The sequence below is a fragment of the Zootoca vivipara genome, chromosome Z, assembly GCF_963506605.1.
Source record: "Zootoca vivipara chromosome Z, rZooViv1.1, whole genome shotgun sequence".
NCBI lineage: Eukaryota > Metazoa > Chordata > Lepidosauria > Squamata > Lacertidae > Zootoca > Zootoca vivipara.
Genome location: NC_083294.1, coordinates 3,549,105 through 3,573,560, shown reverse-complemented (window position 1 = coordinate 3,573,560; position 24,456 = coordinate 3,549,105). Strand labels below are relative to the sequence as shown.

General features: G+C 46.2%; 2 protein-coding genes across 4 annotated transcripts in view; one reads left to right on the top strand and one right to left on the bottom strand.

Annotated features, from left to right (window-relative positions):
* LOC118083838 (proteasome subunit beta type-7) overlaps positions 1–816 on the top strand; it is a 51,989-nt gene extending 51,173 nt beyond the window's left edge. The window contains exon 8 of the mRNA XM_035112792.2: positions 583–816. Within this exon, the coding sequence (XP_034968683.1) occupies positions 583–694 (112 nt within the window). The 3' untranslated portion in view covers positions 695–816. The remainder of the gene's footprint in view (positions 1–582) is intronic.
* Positions 817–4,343: 3,527 nt separating this feature from the next.
* NEK6 (NIMA related kinase 6) overlaps positions 4,344–24,456 on the bottom strand; it is an 88,338-nt gene continuing 68,225 nt past the window's right edge. For all 3 annotated transcript variants that reach the window (XM_035112725.2, XM_035112724.2, XM_060270303.1), the window contains exons 8-10: positions 19,912–20,006; positions 7,301–7,414; positions 4,344–5,662 (exon numbers count right to left, since the gene is read on the bottom strand). In XM_035112725.2, the coding sequence (XP_034968616.1) occupies positions 5,552–5,662; positions 7,301–7,414; positions 19,912–20,006 (320 nt within the window). In that variant the 3' untranslated portion in view covers positions 4,344–5,551. The remainder of the gene's footprint in view (positions 5,663–7,300; positions 7,415–19,911; positions 20,007–24,456) is intronic.

Below are 24,456 nucleotides of genomic sequence, written 5' to 3'. Positions count from 1 at the left end.
AAGATCAAACCTATCCATTCTGAAGGAAATCAGCCCTGAGTGCTCACTGGAAGGACAGATCCTGAAGCTGAGGCTCCAATACTTTGGCCACCTCATGAGAAGAGAAGACTCCCTAATGTTGGGAAAGATGGAGGGCACAAGGAGAAGGGGACGGCAGAGGACGAGATGGTTGGACATTGTTCTTGAAGCTACCAACATGAGTCTGACCAAACTACGGGAGGCAGTGGAAGACAGGAGTGCCTGACATGCTCTGGTCCATGGGGTCACGAAGAGTCGGACACAACTAAAGGACTAAACAACAACAACAAGGGGGCAGAAAAGGTCATGAGTCAGGACAGGGTGAGGGCAGTCAGAGGGATGAGCCACAGCAATGCGTGGCCAGGCCAGCTAATACTTATAGATAAGTGTATAAGTATATAAGATCTAAGTATATATCTCCATTGAGTATATATCTCAGTCTCCATTGAATATCGATTGCGTATATATCTCCATTGCCGCCCCCCCCCCGTTAGTGGGATTTGGGGCAGACCCACATTCCTCCCCATAATGGCTTCTCTCTCCTCTCCCTCCCCCCTCAAACAGGCAAGGCCGGTACAGCTGCGAGAGGGGAACCACAGGGGTGCTCTATACCAAAGTCACCCCCTTGGACCTGGAAGTGGCGGACGAGACCGTGCAAACCATGGATACGTCTTGACTTACCGGAAACGTCCGGGCGGCGGAAGAGGATTGAGAATTTGACCTCTCCAAATTCTGTATCTGTATTATCTGCGTTAATGTTCTGTATGCAGATTGAATAATAAAAATTAAAAAACCCAAGACGAATTGACCGGTGGAGTCTCGTAATAACTGGGGCGGGAAATCAATCGTTTTCTAAAACGGATTATTTGCTTCACAAGTAGTGCAGAAGTCCTTCTTAGACAGAAAAGTTAACAGAGCTCATTCCCTGGCTGTTAATGGTGTACAGGTGAAACTCTGGATAATAATAATAATAATAATAATAATAATAATAATAATAATAATAATAATAATAATAATAAATTTATTATTTATACCCCGCCCATCTGGCCACTCTGGGCGGTTTCCAACAGAAATATTAAAACACACTCATTTCTTTCTTAAAGATTAAAAGCTTCCCTAAACAGGGCTGCCTTCAGATGTCTTCTAAAAATCTGGTAGCAGTTTTCCTTTTTGACATCTGGGGGGGGGGGGTGTTCCACAGGGCGGGCACCACCACCGAGAAGGCCCTCTGCCTGGTTCTCTGCAACTTGGCTTCTCGCAACGAGGGAACCGCCAGAAGGCCCTTGGCGTGGACCTCAGTGTGTAATGAGTGTAATTGGTTATGGAAAGTCTGTACTTAACCTGAAGCGTTCTTAACCTGAAGCGAACTTTCCCATTGAAAGGAATGGAAAGTGGATTAATCCGTTCCAGACGGGTCCGCGGAGTAATTAAACTGAAAATACTCAAACCGAAGCGTACTTAAACCGAGGTATGACTGTATCGTCGAATATTGCATTTATTTCAGTAATGCAACTTAAAAGGTGAAACCAATTGATTGCTGAAATCAATGCACTTTTCGACGATATTCAAATTTTCAGAGTTTCACCTGTATATTCTTGCGTAGAAGACTACTTTTTAACCCAGGAAAATCGTCTCCAAAGTCGGGGGTCGTCTTATACACCAGGTCATATTTCTTACATGGCGAGTATATCCCAAACTATATTTTAACTGGAAAAGTCGGGGGTCGTCTTATACGCCGGAATATACGGTACCTAGTCCTTGGTTTAGCGGTCAAACATTTCAGCCTGTAACCATGGGAAGATTGCAAAATATATATGTTCAGACCACCTCAATATTGCAAAAATATAGGCTCAGACCACCTCAAGATTGCAAAAAAATATGCTCAGACCATTGCAAAAATATATGCTCAGACCAGCTCAAGATTGCAAAAAAATATGCTCAGACCATTGCAAAAATATATGCTCAGACCACCTCAAGATTGCAAAAATATGTGCTCAGACCATTGCAAAAATATATGCTCAGACCAGCTCAAGATTGCAAAAAAATATGCTCAGACCATTGCAAAAATATATGTTCAGACCACTTCAAGATAGCAAAAAACATATGCTCAGACAAAACGTTTTTTACACCAGGCCACCCTTTTTTCTTTCTACAAAGAAAACAGTTTATTTTGTAAATCGTTTAAATCTTATCTAAAAATGCACATTCACAAAAAAAAAGAAATTCTTTGGAAATACATGTATTTAAGCGCTAATAATAGATCTTAAGGAGTAAAGTATAGGAGACCAGGTTTTCACGGACACCCCTGTAATGCAGAATTGCCCAACAGACAGACCTTCCACGTTGCACCCCCAAAATCTGGATATATATATATATATCTATATAAAATCAAATTAAGGCTGCAGTGCCAGAGAGAGATTTAACTTGCTTTGAAAGACGCCCGCCAGCAGCACCTGAAAGTTTGCAAGTAGGTGTGCTGCCGCTGTACAGGAAAGCGAAAATATTCTGATTTTCCGCCGAGATTGAGAGGCTGGATTCCTTCCCTGCGGCTTTTCACAGCAATTAAAGACGAACATTATTGAGGGTTTGTAAGATGGCTTCAAACAGCTTGGTAGTTGGCATTGCCCTTCTCGGTTTAATATGCAGAAAGCCGCTGAAAAAAGATGCAGGTCTATTCCGTCCTTTTGTTTCTGGCAAAAATAACCTGCTTTGGAAACGGCCCCAAGGGCCAGGCCACGTTTCAAGCCATGAAACGGCGAGATCCGCCTCTAGATGGCATCCTTCAGGACTGAGGCTGATTGAGCACCAAAAGGAAGGGAGGGAGGAAGGAAATGGTTTGGAAATGGCCCCGAAGGCCAGGCCATGTTTCAAGCCATGAAATGGGGACATCCTTCTCTAGGTAGCATCCTTCAGTACTGAGGCTGATTGAGCACCATTCCTTTAAAAAAGGAAGGAAGGAAGGAAAGGAAGGATGGGAAAGGAAGGAAGGAAAATGCAAGAGAAAAAGCTGGCTTCCTGAGCAAAACCTTTAAAAGGAATTAAGGGGAAGGGAAGGGAGGAAGGAAGGAAGGAAGAAAAGATGGAAGAGAAAAAGCTGGCTTCCTGAGCAAAACCTTTAAAAGGAAGGAAGGATGGGAAAGGGGAGGGAGGGAAAGGGAAGGAAGGAAAAGAAGGAAGGAAGGAAGAAAAGATGGAAGAGAAAAAGCTGGCTTCCTGAGCAAAACCTTTAAAAGTAAGGAAGGAAGGGGAGGGAGGGAGGGAGGGAAAGGGAAGGAAGGAAAGAAGGAAAGATGCAAGAGAAAAAGTTGGCTTCCTGAGCAAAACCTTTAAAAGGAAGGAAGGAAGGAAGGAAGGAAGGAAGGAAGGAAGGAAAAGGAAGGAAAGATGCAAGAGAAAAAGTTGGCTTCCTGAGCAAAACCTTTAAAAGGACGGAAGGAATGAAGGAAGGAAAAGGAATGAAGGAAGGAAAGATACAAGATAGAACAGCTGGCTTCTTGAGCAAAACCTTTAAAAGGAAGGAAGGAAGGAAAGATACAAGAGAAAAAGCTGGCTTCCTGAACAAAACCTTTTAAAAAGAGGGAAGGAAGGAAAGATGCAAAAGCTGGCTTCCTGAGCAAAACCTTTTAAAGAAAGGAAGGAAGGAGGGGAGGGAAGGGGAGGGAAGGGAGGAAGAAAAGATACAAGAGACAAAGCTGGCTTCCTGAGCAAAACCTTTCTTGGGCCGATGGAAATGGAACTACCGAGTCAATGAAGTCACTGAGCCGACTGAAAGTACAGTATGCGTCAAATGCAAAGTCTTAGTACGTCCTTCCAATCGGCGCCTTGAAAATATTCACATTCTCCGATGAGTCTTCACAGTTAAGAAGTGTTGGGGGGGGACGACCATTGGCGTTAAAACGAATGAATTCTGTTTTAACTTACCTTCTCGCACGGCCAAGGTAATAATACCCTTGGGCGTTACGTTTTTCAACATGGCTTTGACGGCGGAAGTACCACTGGTTTTATAAAGCTCCCCCCCCCAAAAAAACCCTTATTCTGCATGCAGTAACACTGGTCGTGTAATATTAGCTGTTGAGATTCTCGCAGGATCCGTGCCTGCAGACACAGACCCAAAACGGACCCAAAAAGAGAGAGCTTTGGATTGAGGCCGGCAGATAAAATGCATTGCAAAATATTAATTGCAAAGAAGAATCTTCAAACATACTCTATTCTTGCAAAGGAGGGAAGAAGTAGAAAAACTCCAGGCTTTATGTTCCTTTTTAGAAAAGAGACTACCTCAAAACGGAATTTGCTCTTACCGGGAAGCAAATGCCCTCAAAAGCCACTGGGACTTACTCCCGAGTAACCAAGCAGAGTTTCGGCGTCTTAAGCGCCTCTGATTTGCATTTTATCCAGACTCTGTACCAAACAAGCCTCTCTCCCTGCAATTAATTCAGTTGAGGAGTTCTTAACCGTTTTGCAAAAAGAGGCCATAAAATCAACATTGGTATAAAGTGATTTCACCAAAGGAATCATTTCAACAGTTCACATTAGTTAAGATACGAGAGGGGGGGTGTCAAATGCACCAATGAGAAACCCTTCCTAAACTAGATTACACACAACGGTTTTAAGAAAGGATCTCGGAAGAGATCGAGATCAGGGAGAGATCAACACTTGCAGCAGCCATCACTCGGGACGGGATCCATCCTGCAAACGGCCAGCAGAAATCGCGGAGGGTCCTCCGAGAAAAAGTTCGACTCTCCGGTTTAAATTGGCGAGGGTCTTCCAGGGAAAGGTCAAATCTCCCGTTTAAATTGGCGAGGGTCTTCCAGGGAAAGCTCGGATCTTCCGATTAAATTGGCGAGGGTCTTCCAGGGAAAAGCTTGACTCTCCTGTTTAAATTGGCGAGGGTCTTCCAGGAAAAGTTCGACACTCCCGATTAAATTGGCGAGGGTCTTCCAGGGAAAGCTCAAATCTCCCGTTTAAATTGGTGAGGGTCTTCCGGGCAAAAGCTCGACTCTCCTGTTTGAATTGGCGAGGGTCTTCTGGGGAAAGCTAGACACTCCCGATTAAATTGGCAAGGGTCCTCCAGAGAAAAGCTCGACTCGCCCGTTTAAATTGGCAAGGGTCTTCCGGGGAAAGCTCGACACTCCTGTTTAAATTGGCAAGGGTGTTCCGGGGGGAAGTTAGACTCGCCCGTTTAAAATGGCGAGGGTCTTCCGGGGAAAGCTCGAATCTCCCGTTTAAATTGGAAAGGGTCTTCCAGGGAAAGCTAGACATTCCCATTTCAATTGGCGAGGGTCTTCCGGGGAAAGCTTGACGCTCCCGTTTAAATTGGTGAGGGTCTTCCGGAGAAAGTTTGACACTCCCGATTAAATTGGCGAGGGTCTCCCGGGGGAAAGCTCGACTCTCCCATTTAAATTGGCAAGGGTCTTCCGGGGAAAAGCTCGACGCTCCCATTTAAATTGGCGAGGCACCTCTGGGTTTCGTCCGAGACGGAAGGTTTTCAAGAAAGACGACCGCTGGGGATGGCTTTTCCGGGGGAGCCTAGCGGTCAAGTGCTGGACGTCCACACATGCATCTGTTTGGCAAGCTGGTGCACATAACCGATGTCAGGTCGCTGGTCCGGGTCCGGGTATATGCACATGCTAACCAGCTCTCGCAACTGCAAGGGGGAGAAAAGGAGAGGACCGTGAGGAAGAAGAAGAGAAGAGTTTGGATTTGATATCCCGCTTTATCACTACCCATAGGAGTCTCGAAGCAGCTCACATTCTCCTTTCCCTTCCTCCGCCACCACGAACACTGTGAGGTGAGTGAGGCTGAGAGGCTTCAGAGAAGTGTGACCAGCCCAAGGTCACCCAGCAGCTGCATGTGGAGGAGTGGAGACGCGAATCCGGTTCCCCAGATTAGGAGTCTACCACTCTTAACCACTACACCACACTTGCTCTCGCCCTGCCACCCGTCCCCGTGCGAACATGCCTGGTGATGCAATAGTAATAATAATAATAATACTTAATAATAATACTACAGTGGTACCACGGTTTAAGTTCCAGAAGTCTGTACTTAACCTGAAGCATACTTAACCTGAAGCGAACTTTCCCATTGAAAGCAATGGAAAGTGGATTAATCCGTTCCAGACGGGTCTGCGGAGTACTTAACCTGAAGCGTACTTAACCTGAAGAGAACTTTCCCATTGAAAGCAATGGAAAGTGGATTAATCCGTTCCAGACGGGTCCGCGGAGTACTTAACCTGAAGCAAACTTTCCCATTGAAAGTAATGGAAAGTGGTTTAATCCATTCCAGACGGTCCGCGCAGTACTTAACCTGAAGCATACTTAACCTGAAGTGAACTTTCCCATTGAAAGTAATGGAAAGTGGATTAATCCGTTCCAGACGGTCCACGGAGTACTTAACCTGAAGCGTACTTAACCTGAAGCGTACTTTCCCATTGAAAGTAATGGAAAGAGGATTAATCCATTCCAGACGCGTCCACGGAGTACTCAAACTGAAGCGTACTTAACCTGAAGTATGAATGTAATTGGTTCTGGAAGTCTGTACTTAACCTGAAGCGTAGTTAACTTGAAGCGAACTTTCCCATTGAAAGTAATGGAAAGTGGATTAATCCATTCCAGACGGGTCCACGAAGTACTCAAACTGAAGCGTACTTAACCTGAAGTATGAATGTAATTGGTTCTGGAAGTCTGTACTTAACCTGAAGCGTAGTTAACCTGAAGCAAACTTTCCCATTGAAAATAACGGAAAGTGGATTAATCCGTTCTAGACAGGTCCATGGAGTACTTAAACTGAAAGTACTCAATCCGAAGCGTACTTAAACAGAGGTATGACTGTACATTATTATTCAGGGCCCAAGAGCAGGGGTCAGCAAACTTTTTCAGCAGGGGGCCGGTCCACTGTCCCTCAGACCTTGTGGGGGGCCGACGGACTATATTTTGAAAAAAAATGAACCAATTCCTACCCCCACCCCCAAAAAAATAACCCAGAGATTCATTTTAAATAAAAGCACACATTCTACTCATGTAAAAACACCAGGCAGGCCCCACAAATAACCCAGAGATGCATTGTAAATAAAAGGACACATTCTACTCATGTCAAAACACCAGGCAGGCCCCACAAATAACCCAGAGGTGCATTTTAAATAAAAGGACACATTCTACTCATGGCAAAACATGCTGATTCCCGGACGTCCTCGGGCTAGATTTAGAAGGCGATTGGGCCGCATCCGGCCCCCGGGTCTTAGTTTGGGGACCCCTGCCCAAGAGAGTGTCCCGCTGAAGTTACTCACCTTGTCTGAATAATGTTCGGTCGGAAGAGGCGGGTAATCACACTGCTCTATCTTTTGGCAGAGCGAAAACAGGTTCATTTTATCGCCATAGAAGGGACTCTGGAGAGCTGCCATCTAGGAAGAAAATAGTGGGAAATGAAGGACACAGGAGAAATGTTCAGGGAGGACCAACGGATGTTTGCATGGGTCTGCCGCTTGGCACTTGTACCCAAGTTTTGTTTTGTTTTGTAATCTTTAAAATAAACTTGATTAGGGTTCAAATTAAAATACACTCACAAACACACGAAAGAAACAATAATAGAGAAATAACAACATACAAAATCATATAAATAATAATGATAATCTATATATATATAAATGTAAAAAAGGTGGAACTGTGGGCTCCACTTTTCTCTGAAAACGCTTGACCGATTGTCCTGGAATTTGGACACAGCGGTCCATGCCACTACCCGAGTGTTTGTACAACCTCGGATTGCTCACATCTCATACCTGCACAGGTAAAAACCTCCTTTTCCACAAATAAAACAGCGCCCTCCAGTGGCGTTATTCCCACAGCTTCTCCTCCACCTCCTCCCTCCCCATGGAGTCTAGTCCACACCCACAAACCCCGCCTCCGCCACGAGATCCTGTAAAACGGGGACTCTGAGACTCAGGGGGATCTGGATGGGGCTATTACTCTCCATTTGACAGACTAACACACAGCAACAAGCTAGCAGAACATAAAAAATAATATCCTACAACTTCAAATATAATCATCATCATAATCATGAAGAAATCACAAATAAACAAAAAACAATACAAAAACCATACATTCAAATATTCACACCCAAAATCAAAATACAGTGGTACCTCTACTTACGAATTTAATGCGTTCTGAACGCATATTCATAAGTCGGAAAAATTTGTAAGTCGAATCCCATAGGAATGCATTGGGAGAAAAACTCCGTAAGTCGAAGCAACCCTATCTAAAAATTCATAAGAAGAAAAAATCCTATCTAAACCACATCCATAAGTAGAGTTATTCGTAAGTAGAGGTACCACTGTAACCAAAATACATTTCAGCTATATTCCTAATTTTCTATTTTTCTTACATCTTATCTAAATGCCTTTATTTATTCCCCAAGTTGGTTGTGACCATTTCCATATGTACAACTTGGAAACTTGCTGTCAGGGGACCACCAGGGGGCAGTAGGGAGCCCAGAAGGTCGGTGGAAGGGCTCAGAGACGCTGCTACTTCAGCGCATCGCCCGGAAGGTTGGTGCCGAGGCTCTTGCAGTGGAGGAGAGCTCTGGGGATGCTGACCAATCACAGGATCTAGATTCCCTTGCTCAAGATGCTATTCCAGGCACCCCCAAACTGCGGCCCTCCAGATGTTTTGGCCTACAACTCCCATGATCCCTAGCTAAGAGGACCAGTGGTCAGAGATAATGGGAATTGTAGTCCAAAACATCTGGAGGGCCGAAGTTTGGGGGTGCCTGATCTAGATCAAGGGAAGTAATAGTACCACTGTGGGGGGTGGGGGTGGGATAGGTCATGGGTCGGGACAGGGTGAGGGCAGAGGGATGAGCCGGGGGTGGGGAGGAGGGGGCGGGATAGGTCATGGGTCAGGACAGGGTGGGGCCAATCACAGGGATGAACCAATGTGGTGGGGGGAGGAATGAACCAATGTGGTGGGAAACATTTTGTGTCCGCTTCATTCAAAGGTCAAATCATAACCTTGTTTACTGTACAGAAAGAGGCAACTTATTACACAACAGCCCTGTTACTTTTTTTGGTCCGTTTGGTTGCAGAAGTGACACTTGCCCTGCGCAAGTGAAACATTTTCTGCAGGCTTTGCAGAAATGCGAGGCAGCGTTGCAAGTGTCTGCTGGACAATGCGGCAGCCCTTAAGACATTCAAAGCAATTTATAAGTTACAACATCAGATATGGCAGAGGATAATCCGGCTCGATATTTCACTCAGCAGCTGAAAAAAAATTCTTGGATTGCTTCTTTCATTGTAAACAGAAGAGTCAAGCAACCAGGCTAATGGCAGGAAAGGGCCTTTTGAATATTCCGTAGAGAATATTAAACATGGAAACTGAAGGAAAGCAGGAAACACCTTCAAAGCATTCCTGACAGATAGCTGACAGCAACGCGTGGCCGGGCCCGCTAGTAGAAGCATAGAATCCTAGAGTTGGAAGAGATAACAAGGGCCATCCAGTCCAACCCCCTGCCAAGCAGGAAACACCATCAAAGCATTCTTGACATATGGCTGCCAAAGCAATTAAGGTGAATGTACTACCCAAAATGTTATTCCTATTTCAAACGATACCTATAATAAAGAGAACAGGACAATTCAAAGAATGGCAAAAAGTTTTGCAGATATTCGTCTGGCAGGGGAAGAAACCAAGAATAAAATATAAAAATTTAGTGGACAGAAAAGAAAGAGGTGGGTTCTCCATGCCAGACCTGAGGATATACTATGAGGCGTCCTATCTCTGTTGGTTAAGAGAATGGAAAACACTGGGAAATACGGATTTATTAGATCTGGAAGGTTACGACAACAGATTTGGATGGCATGCATATCTTTGGTATGATATAAAAGAGTTCATAAAGGTTTTACAAATCATGTGATAAGAAGGTCCTTATATGAGGTGTGGGAAAGAAACAAGTTGCTGTTAGAAACAAAGACCCCATGGTGGTTTTCACCAGTGGAGATGCTGACGGTTAAAAAAATAAATATGGAGGGGAGGAGGGCCACTTACGAGGATATTGATGAAATCAGAAAAGGGATGGAAGTTGAAACCTTATGGTGAAATTAAAGAAGTTCTGACTGGATGGTTGCAATATCACCAAGTAAATGATGTGTTTATAAATGACAAAAAATAGGTTTTGAAGATAAAAGGTCCAAATTTCAAATAGAATTGTTGGAAGGCAGAACAAAATTGCTGTCAAAAATATGATTTGTTGTTAGAATGGTATACGAAAGATGAACTGACAAAAGATGCGATGATAAAATGGGCAAAATATTTTGTGCATAATATTGAATATGATGCGTGGTTGAAATTATGGAATCAAACACTGAAGTTTACTGCATGTACTGCCCTGAAAGAGAATGTTTTGAAGATGATGTATAGATGGTATTTAACACCAGTAAAATTGGCTAAGATGTATAGAATGAGTAGTAAAACATGCTGGAAATGTAAAGAGAAGGATGGTGAATTTTATCATATGTGGTGGACATGCGAAAAAATTAAAAGATTTTGGGAAATGATATATAATGAACTGAAAAAGATTTTTAAATATACCTTTCCCAAAAAACCGGAGGCTTTTTTATTAGGACTTATAGGAGAGGAGATTCTAAAAGGAGACCAAGTACTATTTATGTATGCGACAACCACGGCTAAGACTTTGATAGCCCAAAAATGGAAACCTCAGGAGTTACCGACGATTGAAGAGTGGCAGACGAAAATGACGAATTGTGCGGAACCAGCAAGGCTGACTAGCAAGATCCGAAACCAGGGAGAGGCAAGGTTCCAAAAAGACTGGAGTAAATATGTGGACTATATGGAGAGGAATTGTGGAACTTTAAAGACACTTGCAGGATTGGAATAAATCCTACGAAATGATTTTAAGTAGATGGAATAAAGGAACTGTGAGATAGGAGTGGACAAGAAAACCGAATGAGGGGAGGGAGGGAAGTCAAAGCTCAGCAGAGCAGAATTTGAGATAGTTGAATAGATGTTAAAAATGAGAAAATTTGGTGTTTATTATGTGTTGTGTTTGTTGTTGAATGATTGGTTATTGTTTAATGTGTTTATTTAAAAATTTAATAAATTGTCTTTGGAAGAAAAAAAAGACATATGGATGCCAAGGCCTCCAAAGAAGGAGACTCCACCACACTCCTTGGCAGCAGAATTCCACTGCCGAACAGCTCGTACTGTCAGGAAGTTCTTCCTAATGTTTAGGTGGAATCTTCTTTCTTGTAGTTTGAATCCATTGCTCCGTGTCCGCTTCTCTGGAGGAGCAGAAAACAACTTTTCTCCCTCCTCTATATGACATCCTTTGATATATTTGAACATGGCTATCATATCACCCCTTAACCTTCTCTTCTCCAGGCGAAACATACCCAGCTCCCTAAGCTGTTCCTCATAAGGCATCGTTTCCAGGCCTTTGACCATTTTGGTTGCCCTCTTCTGGACACGTTCCAGCTCGTCAGTTTGCTTCTTGAACTGTGGTGCCCAGAACTGGACACAGTACTCCAGGTGAGGTCTGACCAGAGCCGAATACAGTGGTACTATTACTTCCCTTGATCTAGATGCTATACTCCTATTGATGCAGCCCATAATTGCATTGGCTTTTTGAGCTGCTGCATCACACTGTTGACTCATGTCAAGTGTGTGGTCTACCAAGACTCCTAGATCTTTTTCACATGTACTGCTCTCAAGCCAGGTGTCACCCATCCTTTCATTTTTTTTGGCCCAAGTGTAGTACAGGTGTACCTGTAACAAGTACTATTGGTTTCACCTTTTAAGTTGTGTTACGGAAATAAATGGACTTCTCGATGATATTCAAATTTTCCGAGTTTCACCTGTTTCTGCTCCACTTCCCCATATACCCTTGATTCCAATTTCTAGATCCTTTTCACATGTACTGCTCTCAAGCCAGGTGTCTCCCATCCTGTATTCGTGCCTTTCATTTTTTTGGCCCAAGCGGAGTACAGTGGAACCTCAGTTTACGAACACCTCGGTTTACGAATTTTCGGTTTACGAACGCCGCGGACCCATCTGGAACGGATTAATTCACTTTCCATTACTTTCAATGGAAGTGTGATCCTGTCCTCTGGGGTATTAGCCACCCCTCCCAATTTGACGCAGCCCAGAATTGCATTGGCTTTTTGAGCTGCATCACCAGAGTAGTGGTATTCGCGCTCCCGGTCATACCGTGCTCGATGGTAACACCCAAAAACTTAAATACAGCCACCCTCTCCACCCGGTCCCTGCCAATATACAGTGATTGAATGTCCCTTTTTTCCTTCCTGTAGCCCCCCCCCAGCAGCAGCATAGCTTCAGCCCCCCCCGTCACTTCCACCTCCAGGAAAAGCTAAAGACATACACACCCCACTCTCCATTTACATCGGCTCTAATAAGGTTGGTCTTCAAAGCAAGCGCCGCGAGCGAGTGGTACAGAGGCCCGGCAAGCGAGAGCGGCGTCCCCTCAGCATGCGGCCCCCATGGAGCCGCAGCTGCTTGTTAATCCATAATGCAATTCCGAGGGCTTGCTGTCACTCTGGCTGTCACAAGCCGCCCCGCCACAATGAAATAACCCTCCTTCTTAATGAAGCGCGATTGGATAATTGCAGGTATTATCTACTCAGGTTAGAAGATCTTTTACAACACCGTTTTGCCGCAAGCTGCGGCCGATCGGCAGAGGCGCTGCGTCGTTTTATTTGGGCTTGTGGAGCCCTTGGCTTGGAGCCACTGTTTTAAGAGGGAGGGTCGGTTTCAAAAGTGTTAAGCCTTTTGCTCATTATCATGCACGGGAAAGCGAGCTAAAGAAATCTGCCTCTTGGCGGGCAATCGGCAATCTCCCAGCAAAGGTGGTGGTTGTTGTTAGAATCCTAGAGTTGGAAGAGACCACAAGGGCCATCCAGTCCAACCCCCTGCCAAGCAGGAAACACCACCAAACCATTCCTGACATATGGCTGACAGCAACGCGTGGCCGGGTCAGCTAGTGGAATCATAGGAATCCTAGAGTTGGAAGAGACCACAAGGGCCATCCAGTCCAACCCCTTGCCAAGCAGTAAACACCATCATAGAGTTGGAAGAGACCACAAGGGCCATCCAGTCCAACCCCCTGCCAAGTTGTTTTTGTTGTTGTTGTTTATAATGCAGTGAGGAGGAGGAGGAGGAGGAGGAGGAGGAGGAGGAGGAGGAGGGAGAAGTTACTCCAAGGCACTTCTCCCCCATTTTATAGTTTTATAAACAACTAGCTGGCCCTGCCACACATTGCTGTGGCTCATCCGTGTGATTCCTCCCAGCCTGCCCCGACCCATGACCCATCCCGACCCCGTCCTGCCCCCACCCCCAACACAGGCGAGTCCCCACCTCTGCTCCCTGGAAACATGAGCCAATGTGTTTTGGAGAGGGAAGGGGGCGGCAACGGCATGGCCTGGCTTGGTTTTCAGTGCGGTGTTGGCAAGGCGCAGCCTCTCCGTTGACGGTGGGACGTGGGTGGCTAGGGGGATCCTGGCATGGCCCATTGTGGAGGAATGGCCGTTGTGGCACTTATAGCATATGAGGAACGGCTTAGGGAGCTGGGTATGTTTAGCCTGGAGAAGAGAAGGTTAAGGGGTGATATGATAACCATGTTCAAATATATCAAAGGATGTCATATAGAGGAGGGAGAAAGGTTGTTTTCTGCTGCTCCAGAGAAGCGGACACGGAGCAACGGATTCAAACTACAAGAAAGAAAATTCCACCTAAACATTAGGAAGAACTTCCTGACAGTAAGAGCTGTTCGGCAGTGGAATTTGCTGCCAAGGAGTGTGGTGGAGTCTCCTTCTTTGGAGGTCTTTAAGCAGAGGCTTGACAGCCATCTGTCAGGAATGCTTTGATGGTGTTTCCTGCTTGGCAGGGGGTTGGACTGGATGGCCCTTGTGGTCTCTTCCAACTCTATGATTCTATGGTTGCTGATTTTACCCTCTGCCCTACCCTGTGAGACGCAGCTTCTGGCACCACAGTTCAAGAAGGATTCAAACTACAAGAAAGAAGATTCCACCTAAATGTTAGGAAGAACTTCCTGACAGTAAGAGCTGCTCGGCAGTGGAATTTGCTGCCAAGGAGTGTGGTGGAGTCTCCTTCTTTGGAGGTCTTTAAGACTTGACAGGCATATGTCAGGAATGCTTTGATGGTGTTTCCTGCTTGTCAGGGGGTTGGACTGGATGGCCCTTGTGGTCTCTTCCAACTCTATGATTCTATTTCCTAGTATGCACTCTGTCCCACCCGTGAAGGCGCAGCTTCCGGCTTCTATTTCCCAGCATGCACGTCTGTCTGAGTGGTGTGTTATGGATCACGGGGTTCTGGGGGTTTAACCTGGAGCTGTTGTGATGTCTGTCTATGCAAATGGTATGTGATCACTCAATTATTTGCATGTGACGTTGTGTGCAAATTTGAACGCACTCGGTCAGGCGGTTTTGGCGAAAAGTGGAGACAAACAAACATGAATTTTAACAGGGAGAAAGGTAAAGTACTACACTCAGGGGGGAAATATATGAAAGGCACAAATACAGGATGGGAGACACCTGGCTTGAGAGCAGTACATGTGAAAAGGATCTAGTAGTCTTGTTAGACCACAAACCTGACATGAGTCAACATTGTGATGCAGCAGCTCAAAAAACCAACACAATTCTGGGCTGCATCAATAGCATTCCTGATATATGGCCGTCAAGCCTCCGCTTAAAGACCCCCAAAGAAGGAGACTCCACCACACTCCTTGGCAGCAAATTCCAGCTCTTACTGTCAGGAAGTTCTTCCTAATGTTGAGGTGGAATCTTCTTTCTTGTAGTTTGAATCCATTGCTCTGTGTCCGCTTCTCTGGAGCAGCAGAAAACAACCTTTCTCCCTCCTCTATATGACATCCTTTGATATATTTGAACATGGCTATCATATCACCCCTTAACCTTCTCTTCTCCAGGCTAAACATACCCAGCTCCCTAAGCCATTCCTCATAAGGCATCATTTCCAGGCCTTTGACCATTTTGGTTGTCCTCCTCTGGACACGTTCCAGTTTGTCAGTATCCTTCTTGAACTGTGGTGCCCAGAACTGGACACAGTACTCCAGGTGAGGTCTGACCAGAGCAGAATACAGTGGTACTATTACTTCCCTTGATCTAGATGCTATACTCCTCTTGATGCAGCCCAGAATTGCATTGGCTTTTTTTTAGCGGCTACATCACACTGTTGACTCATGTCAAGTTGGTGGTCTACGAATACTCCTAGATCCTTTTCACATGTACTGCTCTCAAGCCAGGAGAAGGGGATGACAGAGGACGAGATGGTTGGACAGTGTTCTCGAAGCCACTAACATGCTGCAAGACTTTGGCCCTCATGAGAAGAGAAGACTCCCTGATGTTGTGAAAGATGGAGGGCACAAGGAGAAGGGGACGACAGAGGACGAGATGGTTGGACAGTGTTCTCGAATCTACCAACTTGAGTCTGACCAAACTGTGGGAGGCAGTGGAAGACAGGAGTGCCTTGTGTGCTCTGTTCCTAGGGTCACAAAGAGTCGGACACGACTAAACGACTCAACAACAACATGGACAAGGGCACTGCGCAAGAGCCCCCCTCGCCCCCCAGACTGGAATGGCCAAGGTGGCTGAATGAGGTACGTGGGTTAGAGACGTTTGAAGGTTTCGTTTTGAATCATAGAATCCTAGAGTTGGAAGAGACCACAAGGGCCATCCAGTCCAACCCCCTGCCAAGCAGGAAACAACATCATAGAATCATAGAGTTGGAAGAGACCACAAGGGCTATCCAGTCCAACCCCCTGCCAAGCAGGAAACACCATCAAAGCATTCTGGACATGCTTTGACATCTGGATTAGAGCAATTATAGTGGAACGGCTCGATCCCTGCTTCAAACTGACCACCATGCAATCTCCGACTGGTCTAAGAAAATAAAAATGGCTCCCTGTGTTTAAATTGATTATCTTGTTAGAACGGCGAAAGCCATTGCTCCCAGCTATTTACAGGAGAGAGAGAACTTATTTTTATCCCTCGTAAGTTATTGTAATGACAGATCCCCGAGAGATGGGTGAAGGCGTCCCACTATTTTGATAATATTTAATAGAAATCAATGTGAAGTTGGAAATGTCAAGTTTAAGTGGCATTATCCGGCCACACACACACACACACCCCAGCCCAAATAATGTTAAACTGAATTCCAACTGGCATGTGTGCCTCTAGGCTACTTGGAGACAAATTTTCCCCAGTTTATCTGCACAAGAGACCGTGTTTGTCCCTCCATAGGACACACCTGACCATAAGGACGTACAGTGGTAACTCGCAAGACGAATGCCCTGCATGACGATTTTTTTGCAAGACGAATGCGTCTTGCGATCTGATGGTGACTCGCAAGACCAATTTGTTTTGCGAAAAAATTGTCTTCTGAATCACGGTTTCCCATAGGAATGCATTGAAATTTAATTAATGCGTTCCTATGGGCAAAAAAAGGAAATTTCAATGCATTCCTATGAGAAACTGCGATTTGCAAGACGAATTTTTCGTGGAACGAATTGACTCGCGGAACAAATTAAATTCGTCTTGCGAGGCACCACTGTACCTGGTTTTTAAAGGAGGAAAACAATTAAAAAATATTTTACTTTCTTGAATTGTCCTAGGCATAGCAGTCAACTCCTAGAGCCCCCCCCCCTAAATAATTCAGGGAGATTTTTTTGCAAAGGGGGAAATCTCCGTTTTTGAGGATCAGCTCCAAGTTGTTGAGTTTCCTTGCAAGGGGAAAAATCCTGTTTTTGTGGGGTTCAACTCACAGTTCTAAAGCTTCTCTAGGAAAGGAAACGAACCCATTTCTACAGTTTCTAGGCAGATAATCTAATCATCCAGTCACATGTCTCCCTCTGCAAAGTCCTAGGCAAGGGAGGGGCCGAGAAGGGAGCTAGATCCCTTATCTCCCTCCTGATCTCTTGCAATCAGCTGCTGAGCAGGTTCCTTTCAACACTCTCTTCCCCTCTCGTTAGCCTTTAGCTCTTTCTATATATATATTTTAAAAATGCACGATCTGCCTTTCGCCCCTGGGCAATTCGGCTCCAGGGACCACACATTTGCTGCACAAGACGCACAGACATTTCCTCTTACTTTTTAGGAGGAAAAATGTGCATCTTATGGAGCGAAAAAATGTGGTCATAAAAAATGAAAAACACAGATAAAGCCTCTTCCACCGCTGCTTTTCCTATTTTTAACAAAGCAAGAGCAGAGGCGTGAAGATTGGAACAGAGTATTGACACGGAACTCTTCGCTGGCCTCCACAGCCTCTAAGCTGAGTCAGGGAAGGACGGGGCCTGCTTAGGGTTGGCCACATTTGTGAAGATGCTTCCTTGGAACAATTATCTGCAGATAAGCTCATCTCCGCTGAACTGAAACCCGCCTCAGGTCTGAGTCATGGAAAAGCAGGCAATTATGAATTAATTTTAAAGAAGGAGACTCCACCACACTCCTTGGCAGCAAATTCCACTGCCGAACAGCTCTTACTGTCAGGAAGTTCTCCCTAATGTTGAGGTAGAATCTTCTTTCTTGTACTTTGAATCCATTGCTCCGTGGAGCAGCAGAAAACAACCTTATTCCCTCCTCTATATGACATCCTTTGATATATTTGAACATGGCTATCATATTACCCCTTAACCTTCTCTTCTCCAGGCTAAACATGCCCAGCTCCCTAAGCCGTTCCTCATAAGGCATCGTTTCCAGGCCTTTGACTATTTTGGTTGCCCTCCTCTGGACACGTTCCAGCTTGTCAGTGTCCTTCTTGAACTGTGGTGCCCAGAACTGGACACAGTACTCCAGGTGAGGTCTGACCAGAATGGAATATAGTGGTCCTATTACAGTGGTACCTCTACTTACGAATTTAATCCGTTCCGAATGCACATTCGTATGTAGAAAAATTCGTACAAATCACGATTTCCCATAGGAATGCATTGGAAACGGTTAATTCATTCTGGAGCCTAGAAAAAAGACTTTAAATTGCACTTTAACTGCACAGCAACATTACCTTTCAGTGCAGGGAGTGCAGGCGGCGGCGGCAAGGGCCAGATCTGTCATGATCCAGCTGAGCACGGGGGCGGAGATTTGGCCCAGCGGGGGTGGCGGGAGTGCTGGGGGCAGCAAGGGTCGGATCTGGCGGGAGCTGGCTGAGCATGGCGGCGGCGAGGCCCGATTCGGCTCAGCAGGGATGACAGGAGCTCTGGCAGCAGCAAGGGAGCTGGCTGTGCGCAGGGGCGGCAAGGTGCGATTCGGCTCAGCAGGGGTGGCAGGAGCACTGGCGGCTGCAAGGGTCAGAGCTGGCGGGAGCCGGCTAAGCACAGCAGTGACGAGGGCCCGATTCGGCTCAGCAGGGGTGGTGGGAGCACTAGTGGCTGCAAGGGCCAGATCCGGCGGAAGTTGGTTGAGCGCGGCGGCAGCCTGAATCCCAGAAAGCAAGGGCCCTTCGGATGTCGAAGGAATTCATAAGTGGGCCCCAATTTTTTTTACTCGTAAGTAGAATATTTCGTAAGTAGGGTCATTCATACGTAGAGGTACCACTGTACTTCCCTTGATCTGGATGCTATACTCCTATTGATGCAGCCCAGAATTGCATTGGCTTTTGGAGCTGCTGCATCACGCTGTTGACTCATGTCAAGTTTGTGGTCTACCAAGACTCCTAGATCCTTTCCACATGTACTGCTCTCAAGCAAGGTCTCACCTATCCTTTCATTTCTCCTTGTTAAAATTCATTTTGTTTGCTTTGGCCCAGTTGTCTAATCTGTTCAGGTCATTTTTAAGTGTGATCCTGTCCTCTGGGGTATTAACCACCCCTCCCAATTAGGTGTCATCTGCAAACTTGCTCAGGATGCCCTCAAGCCCATCACCCAAGTCATTGATAAAGATGTTGAAGAAGACTGGGCCCAAGACAGAACCCTGTGGCACCCCACTAGTCACTTCTCTCCAGGATGAAGAGGAGCCATAGATGAGCACCCTTGGGATTCGGTCAGCCAGCCAGTCACAAATCCACTGAATGGTAGCATTGTCTAGCACGCATTTTACCAGCTTCTTTACAAGAATATCATGGGGCACCTTGTAAAAGGCCTTGCTTAAATCAAGATAGGCTATATCCACTCTCTCTAGTGCAGTTCTTTTCAGATGAAGGAAGGGCAGAGAAAGGGAGCAGGGAAAGATGCCGTTCTGAACACTGCTAAGGTCATTTGGAAGTGTGATCCTGTCCTCTGGGGTATTAGCCACCCCTCCCAATTTGGTGTCATCTGCAAACTTGCTCAGGGTGCCCTCAAGCCCATCATCCAAGTCGTTTATAAAGATGTTGAATAAGACTGGGCCCAAGACAGAACCATAGAGACCAACTAAGCATATTTGTTTCGACTACGTAGACTAAGCCGCTTCTGGCGAACCAGAGCAGCACACAGAAACGCCGTTTACCTTCCCTATTGATCTACTGCACTTTGACGTGCTTTCGAACTGCTAGGTTGGCAGGAGCTGGGACAGAACAATGGGAGCTCAGTCCATCACGGGGATTCGAACCGCCGACCTTCTGATCAGCAAGCCATAGGCTCTGTGGTTTAACCCACGGCGCCACCCGTGTCCCTTCTTCACCCGTGTCCCAGGCATCCCCAAACTGCCGCCCTCCAGATGTTTTGGCCTGCAACTCCCATGATCCCTAGCTAACAGGACCAGTGGTCGGGGAAGATGGGAATTGTAGTCCAAAACATCTGGAGGGCCGAAGTTTGGGGGTGTCTGGTCTAACTCATAATATTCAGAATGGAAGGCAAGTTTGATTCTCTGCACAATTCATTTGCCGCTGATTTCGAATTCCCCACACTGTGCATAAACATGAAAGGGAAACTTACCTCGTACAATAAGCAGCCCAAAGACCAGATGTCCGATTTGAAATTATAGCCGTTCTCATGTATCCTCTCTGGGGACATATAGTAAGGTGTTCCCACTGCAAGACACAAGCCCAGAAAGAGGGGTCACTCTCTGAAGCAAGCGCCCCATTTGTGCCATGATCTGTAAGGAAACTAAAAGACAGGAGGCTGTGGGAGTAACAGGATACAGTCATACCTCGGTTCAGGTATGCTTTAGTTTGAGTACTTTCAGTTGAAGTACTCCGCGGACCCATCTGCAACGGATTGATCCACTTTCCATTACTTTCAATGGGGAAGTTTGCTTCAGGTTAAGTACGGACTTCCAGAACCAATTACACTCATACTTCGGGTTAAATACGCTTCAGGTTAAGTACTCCTCGGACCCATCTGGAACGGATTAATCCACTTTCCATTACTTTCAATGGGAAAGTTTGCTTCAGGTTAAGTACGGACTTCCAGAACCAATCACACTCATAAAAAGGTAAAGGGACCCCTGACCATTAGGTCCAGTCGTGACCGACTCTGGGGTTGCGCGCTTGTGGCGAATTTTAAACTGTTATGTTGTGTTTTTGTTTCGCAACCGACCTATCGAAGGGTTAACCCAGACTCCTGGTTAACTGGCAGCAACATTCCATGGGAGGCGTGGCCTGCATGGGGTTTAAATGGAATGGGGAACTGTTATGTCAGTTGGCGGTTGAGGGTTTTCTGTGTGGGAGCTTGGGTGGTTTTGGAGAAGGTAGACTTGGAGTAGATGAAGTAATAATAATAATAGTTTAGTTGATAGGTAGTTGATAGGTATTCTGTTATTTGATTACTAAGAAACGTTACCTGTGAAATTAAGTTTGTACCAATGTTACCAGAAAGCAACCATTAAGATTCAAGCCAATAAATATCCATCTTTAAAGTGTCATACCAGTAAATCGTCTATTTCATTTTCCAGCTAAGGTATCCAGGAACCCAGTTGGTGGGGAACTCTTTTAAACTGTCAAAACTGCCTTTTAGAGGAGGAAGGTTAGTTGTGGCTGAGAGTGCACCAAGAAAAGGAGGGGGGTTAAAGGGGGAGACAGATTCTGAATGATAATAAAGTTACCTCAGGAAGGAGGCTAGCTTTACAGTGAGGGAGTTTCTAGTGAAGTGAAAACCCTTATCTGAGTACACATAGGAACAGTCTTACTTATAGCTCCAAGTCTATATAGGTACCTGGTCACGTTTAGGCTGGAAGAGGACTCTCTTTTATTTTTGAAAACCCACAAGTGCTAGAGGGTTTAAAGAAAGGCTAGAGGGATAAGTGGGAGGTTTGATTTACCTCAGAAATCCCTGTTAGTGCTTTTAATAATTGAGAGGTCAGAGTTATAAGACTGAAAGTGAGAGGATTTTCATCGCAGCGCTCATCTCGCATTATTGGCCGAGGAAGCCGGCATATAGCTTCCTGGTCATGTGGCCAGCATGACAAAGCCGCTTCTGGCGAACCAGAGCAGCACACAGAAACGCCGTTTAACTTCCCGCTGTAGCGGTTCCTATTTATCTACTTGCACTTTGACGTGCTTTCGAACTGCTAGGTTGGCAGGAGCTGGGACCGAGCAAGGGGAGCTCACCCCGTCGCAGGGATTCGAACCGCTGACCTTCTGATCAGCAAGCCCGAGGCTCAGTTGTTTAACCCACAGTGCCACCAGCGCCAGTTATACTTCGGGTTAAATACACTTCAGGTTGAGTACTTCGCGGACCCATCTGGAACGGATTAATCCACTTTCCATTACTTTCAATGGGAAAGTTCGCTTCAGGTTAAGTACGCTTCAGGTTAAGTACGGACTTCCGGAACCAATTACACTCATACTTCGGGTTAAGTACGCTTCAGGTTGAGTACTCCATGGACCCATCTGGAACGGATTGATCCACTTTCCATTAATTTCTATGGGAAAGTTTGCTTCAGGTTAAGTACGGACTTCTAGAACCAATTACACTCATACTTCGGGTTAAGTACGCTTCAGTTTAAGTACTGTACTCTGCGGACCCATCTAGAACGGATTAATCCACTTTCCATTACTTTCAATGGGAAAATTTGCTTCAGGTTACGTACGCTTCTGGTTAAGTACAGACTTTCAGAACCAATTACACTCATACTTCGTGTTAAGAATGTTTCAAGTTGAGTACAGTGGTACCTCGGTTTAAGTACACAAATGGTTCCGGAAGTCTGTACTTAACCTGAAGCGTACTTAACCTGAAGCGAACTTCCCAACTGGAAGTAATGGAAAGTGGATAAATCCGTTCTAGATGGTCCGCGGAGTACTTAACCTGAAGCGTACTTAACCTGAAGCAAACTTTCCCATTGAAAGTAATGGAAAGTGGATTAATCCGTTCCAGACGGGTCTGTGGAGTACTTAAACTGAAAGTACCCAAACCAAAGCGTACTTAAACCAAGGTATGACTGTACTCCGCAGACGCGTCTGGAACGGATTAATCCACTTTCCATTACTTTCAATGGTGAAAGGTCATGGGTTGGGACAGTGTGGGGCCAATCACAGGGATGAGCCGGGGGAGGAGGGGGTGGGATAGTTCATGGGTCGGGACACGGTGGGGCCACCCACAGGGCTGAGCCGGGGGTGGGAGGAGGGGGAGGGATAGTTCATGGGTCAGGACACGGTGGGGCAAATTACAGGGATGAGCCAGGGATGGGGAGGAGGGGGCAGGATAGTTGATGGGTCAGGACACGGTGGGGCCACTCACAGGGATGACCCAGGGTGGGGGGAGGAGGGGACTGGATATGGCATGGATTGGGACACAGTGCGGCCAATCACAGGGATGATCCGGGATACGTCATGGATCAGGACAGGGTGGGAGGAATCACAGGGATGAGGCACAGCAACGCGTGGCCAGGCCACCTAGTTCAACATAAAATTTTCATTCCAAATAATGCCCGAAAAAAACATTTAATCAAAGCAGAACAACAGTGTTTATGTTACAGGCGAGTGCGCCATATTCCTAATTTGATGTCTGCACATTAAAGTGTACTATTACTGTTTGTCACCCTGGCCTGCAATGGCTACCCTGGGCATTTGCCTATCGCTCTGGTGGTGCTGTCAGCAAATAAACGAACAGGCAGATCTCTGAGCTTCAAGAGGAGAAGGGGAAAATGTATGATTTTTTTAAAATAAATGCCAGGATCAAAGACTGACAAGCCCAATTGTCTTCCTGGCCTGGCCGGCATTAAACGGGGGAGCTCTTGTAATGAGCGTCTTCCAGGAAAGTGCACAATACTTCCGATTTAATCAGCTGGGACTCGGCAACGCATCACATCAGCCAATTTGACAAGAAGAGGCTAATCAGAGGCTATTAGCCAGGAACTTTCCATGGCAGAGAAGGCAAGAATCCTGGGGGTGGAAGAACAGCCTATATGGAACAAGAACGCTTGGGATGAAGACCTGGCAGCCAGAATTGTCAGATTTAATGTATGGATTCTTTTGAGGGGCAGGTGGCTACTCTGTGCTGAGCTGCAGAAAGCGCTTTTTATGGGTTACGTAATTATTATTATTATTATTATTTATTTATTTATTTATATCCCACCCAACTGGCTGGGTTTCCCCCGCCACTCTGGGCGGCTTCCAACAAATACCAAAATACATTAAAATATCACAGATTAAAAACTTCCCTAAACAGGGCTGCCTTGAGATGTTTTCTAAATGTCACGGAGTTGTTTATCTCCTTGACCTCCAATAGGAGGGGGTTCCACAGGGCGGGTGCCACCACCGAAAAGGCCCTCTGCCTAGTTCCCTGTAGCTTTGCTACGCTCCTACAGGTATACTGGACCGAGGCCATTTTATGGGAGGGCATTCCACAGGGTGGGAACCACCACTGAGAAGGCCCTCTGCCTGGTTCCCTGTAACTTGGCTTCTCGCAGTGAGGGAACCGCCAGAAGCCCCTCGGCGCTGGATCTCAGTGTCTGGACTGAACAATGGGGGTGAAGACGCTCCTTCAGGTATACTGGACCAAGGCCATTTAATGGGAGGGCGTTCCACAGGGTGGGCGCCACTACCGAGAAGGCCCTCTGCCTGGTTCCCTGTAGCTTTGCTTCTCTCAGTGAGGTAGCCGCCAGAAGGCCCTCGGCGCTGGATCTCAGTGTCCGGGCTGAATGATGGGGGTGGAGACACCCCTTCAGGTATACTGGACCGAGGCCGTTTAGGGCTTTCAAGGTCAGCACCAACACTTTGAATTGTGCTCAGAAACGTACTGGGAGCCAATGTAGAGCACATTGCAGTAGTCCATCTGGTGAGATAGACTGCGGGCAGGTAGGGTCTCATCCTGCGTCCCAGATGGAGCTGCCCTGGACACAGAATGGACCTGCGCCTCCATGGACAGCTGTGAGTCCAAAATGACTCCCAGGCTGCGCACCTGGTCCTTCAGGGGCACAGTTACCCCATTCAGGACCAGGGAGTCCTCCACACCTGCCCGCCTCCTGTCCCCCACAAACAGTACTTCTGTCTTGTCAGGATTCAACCTCAATCTGTTAGCCGCCATCCATCCTCCAACCGC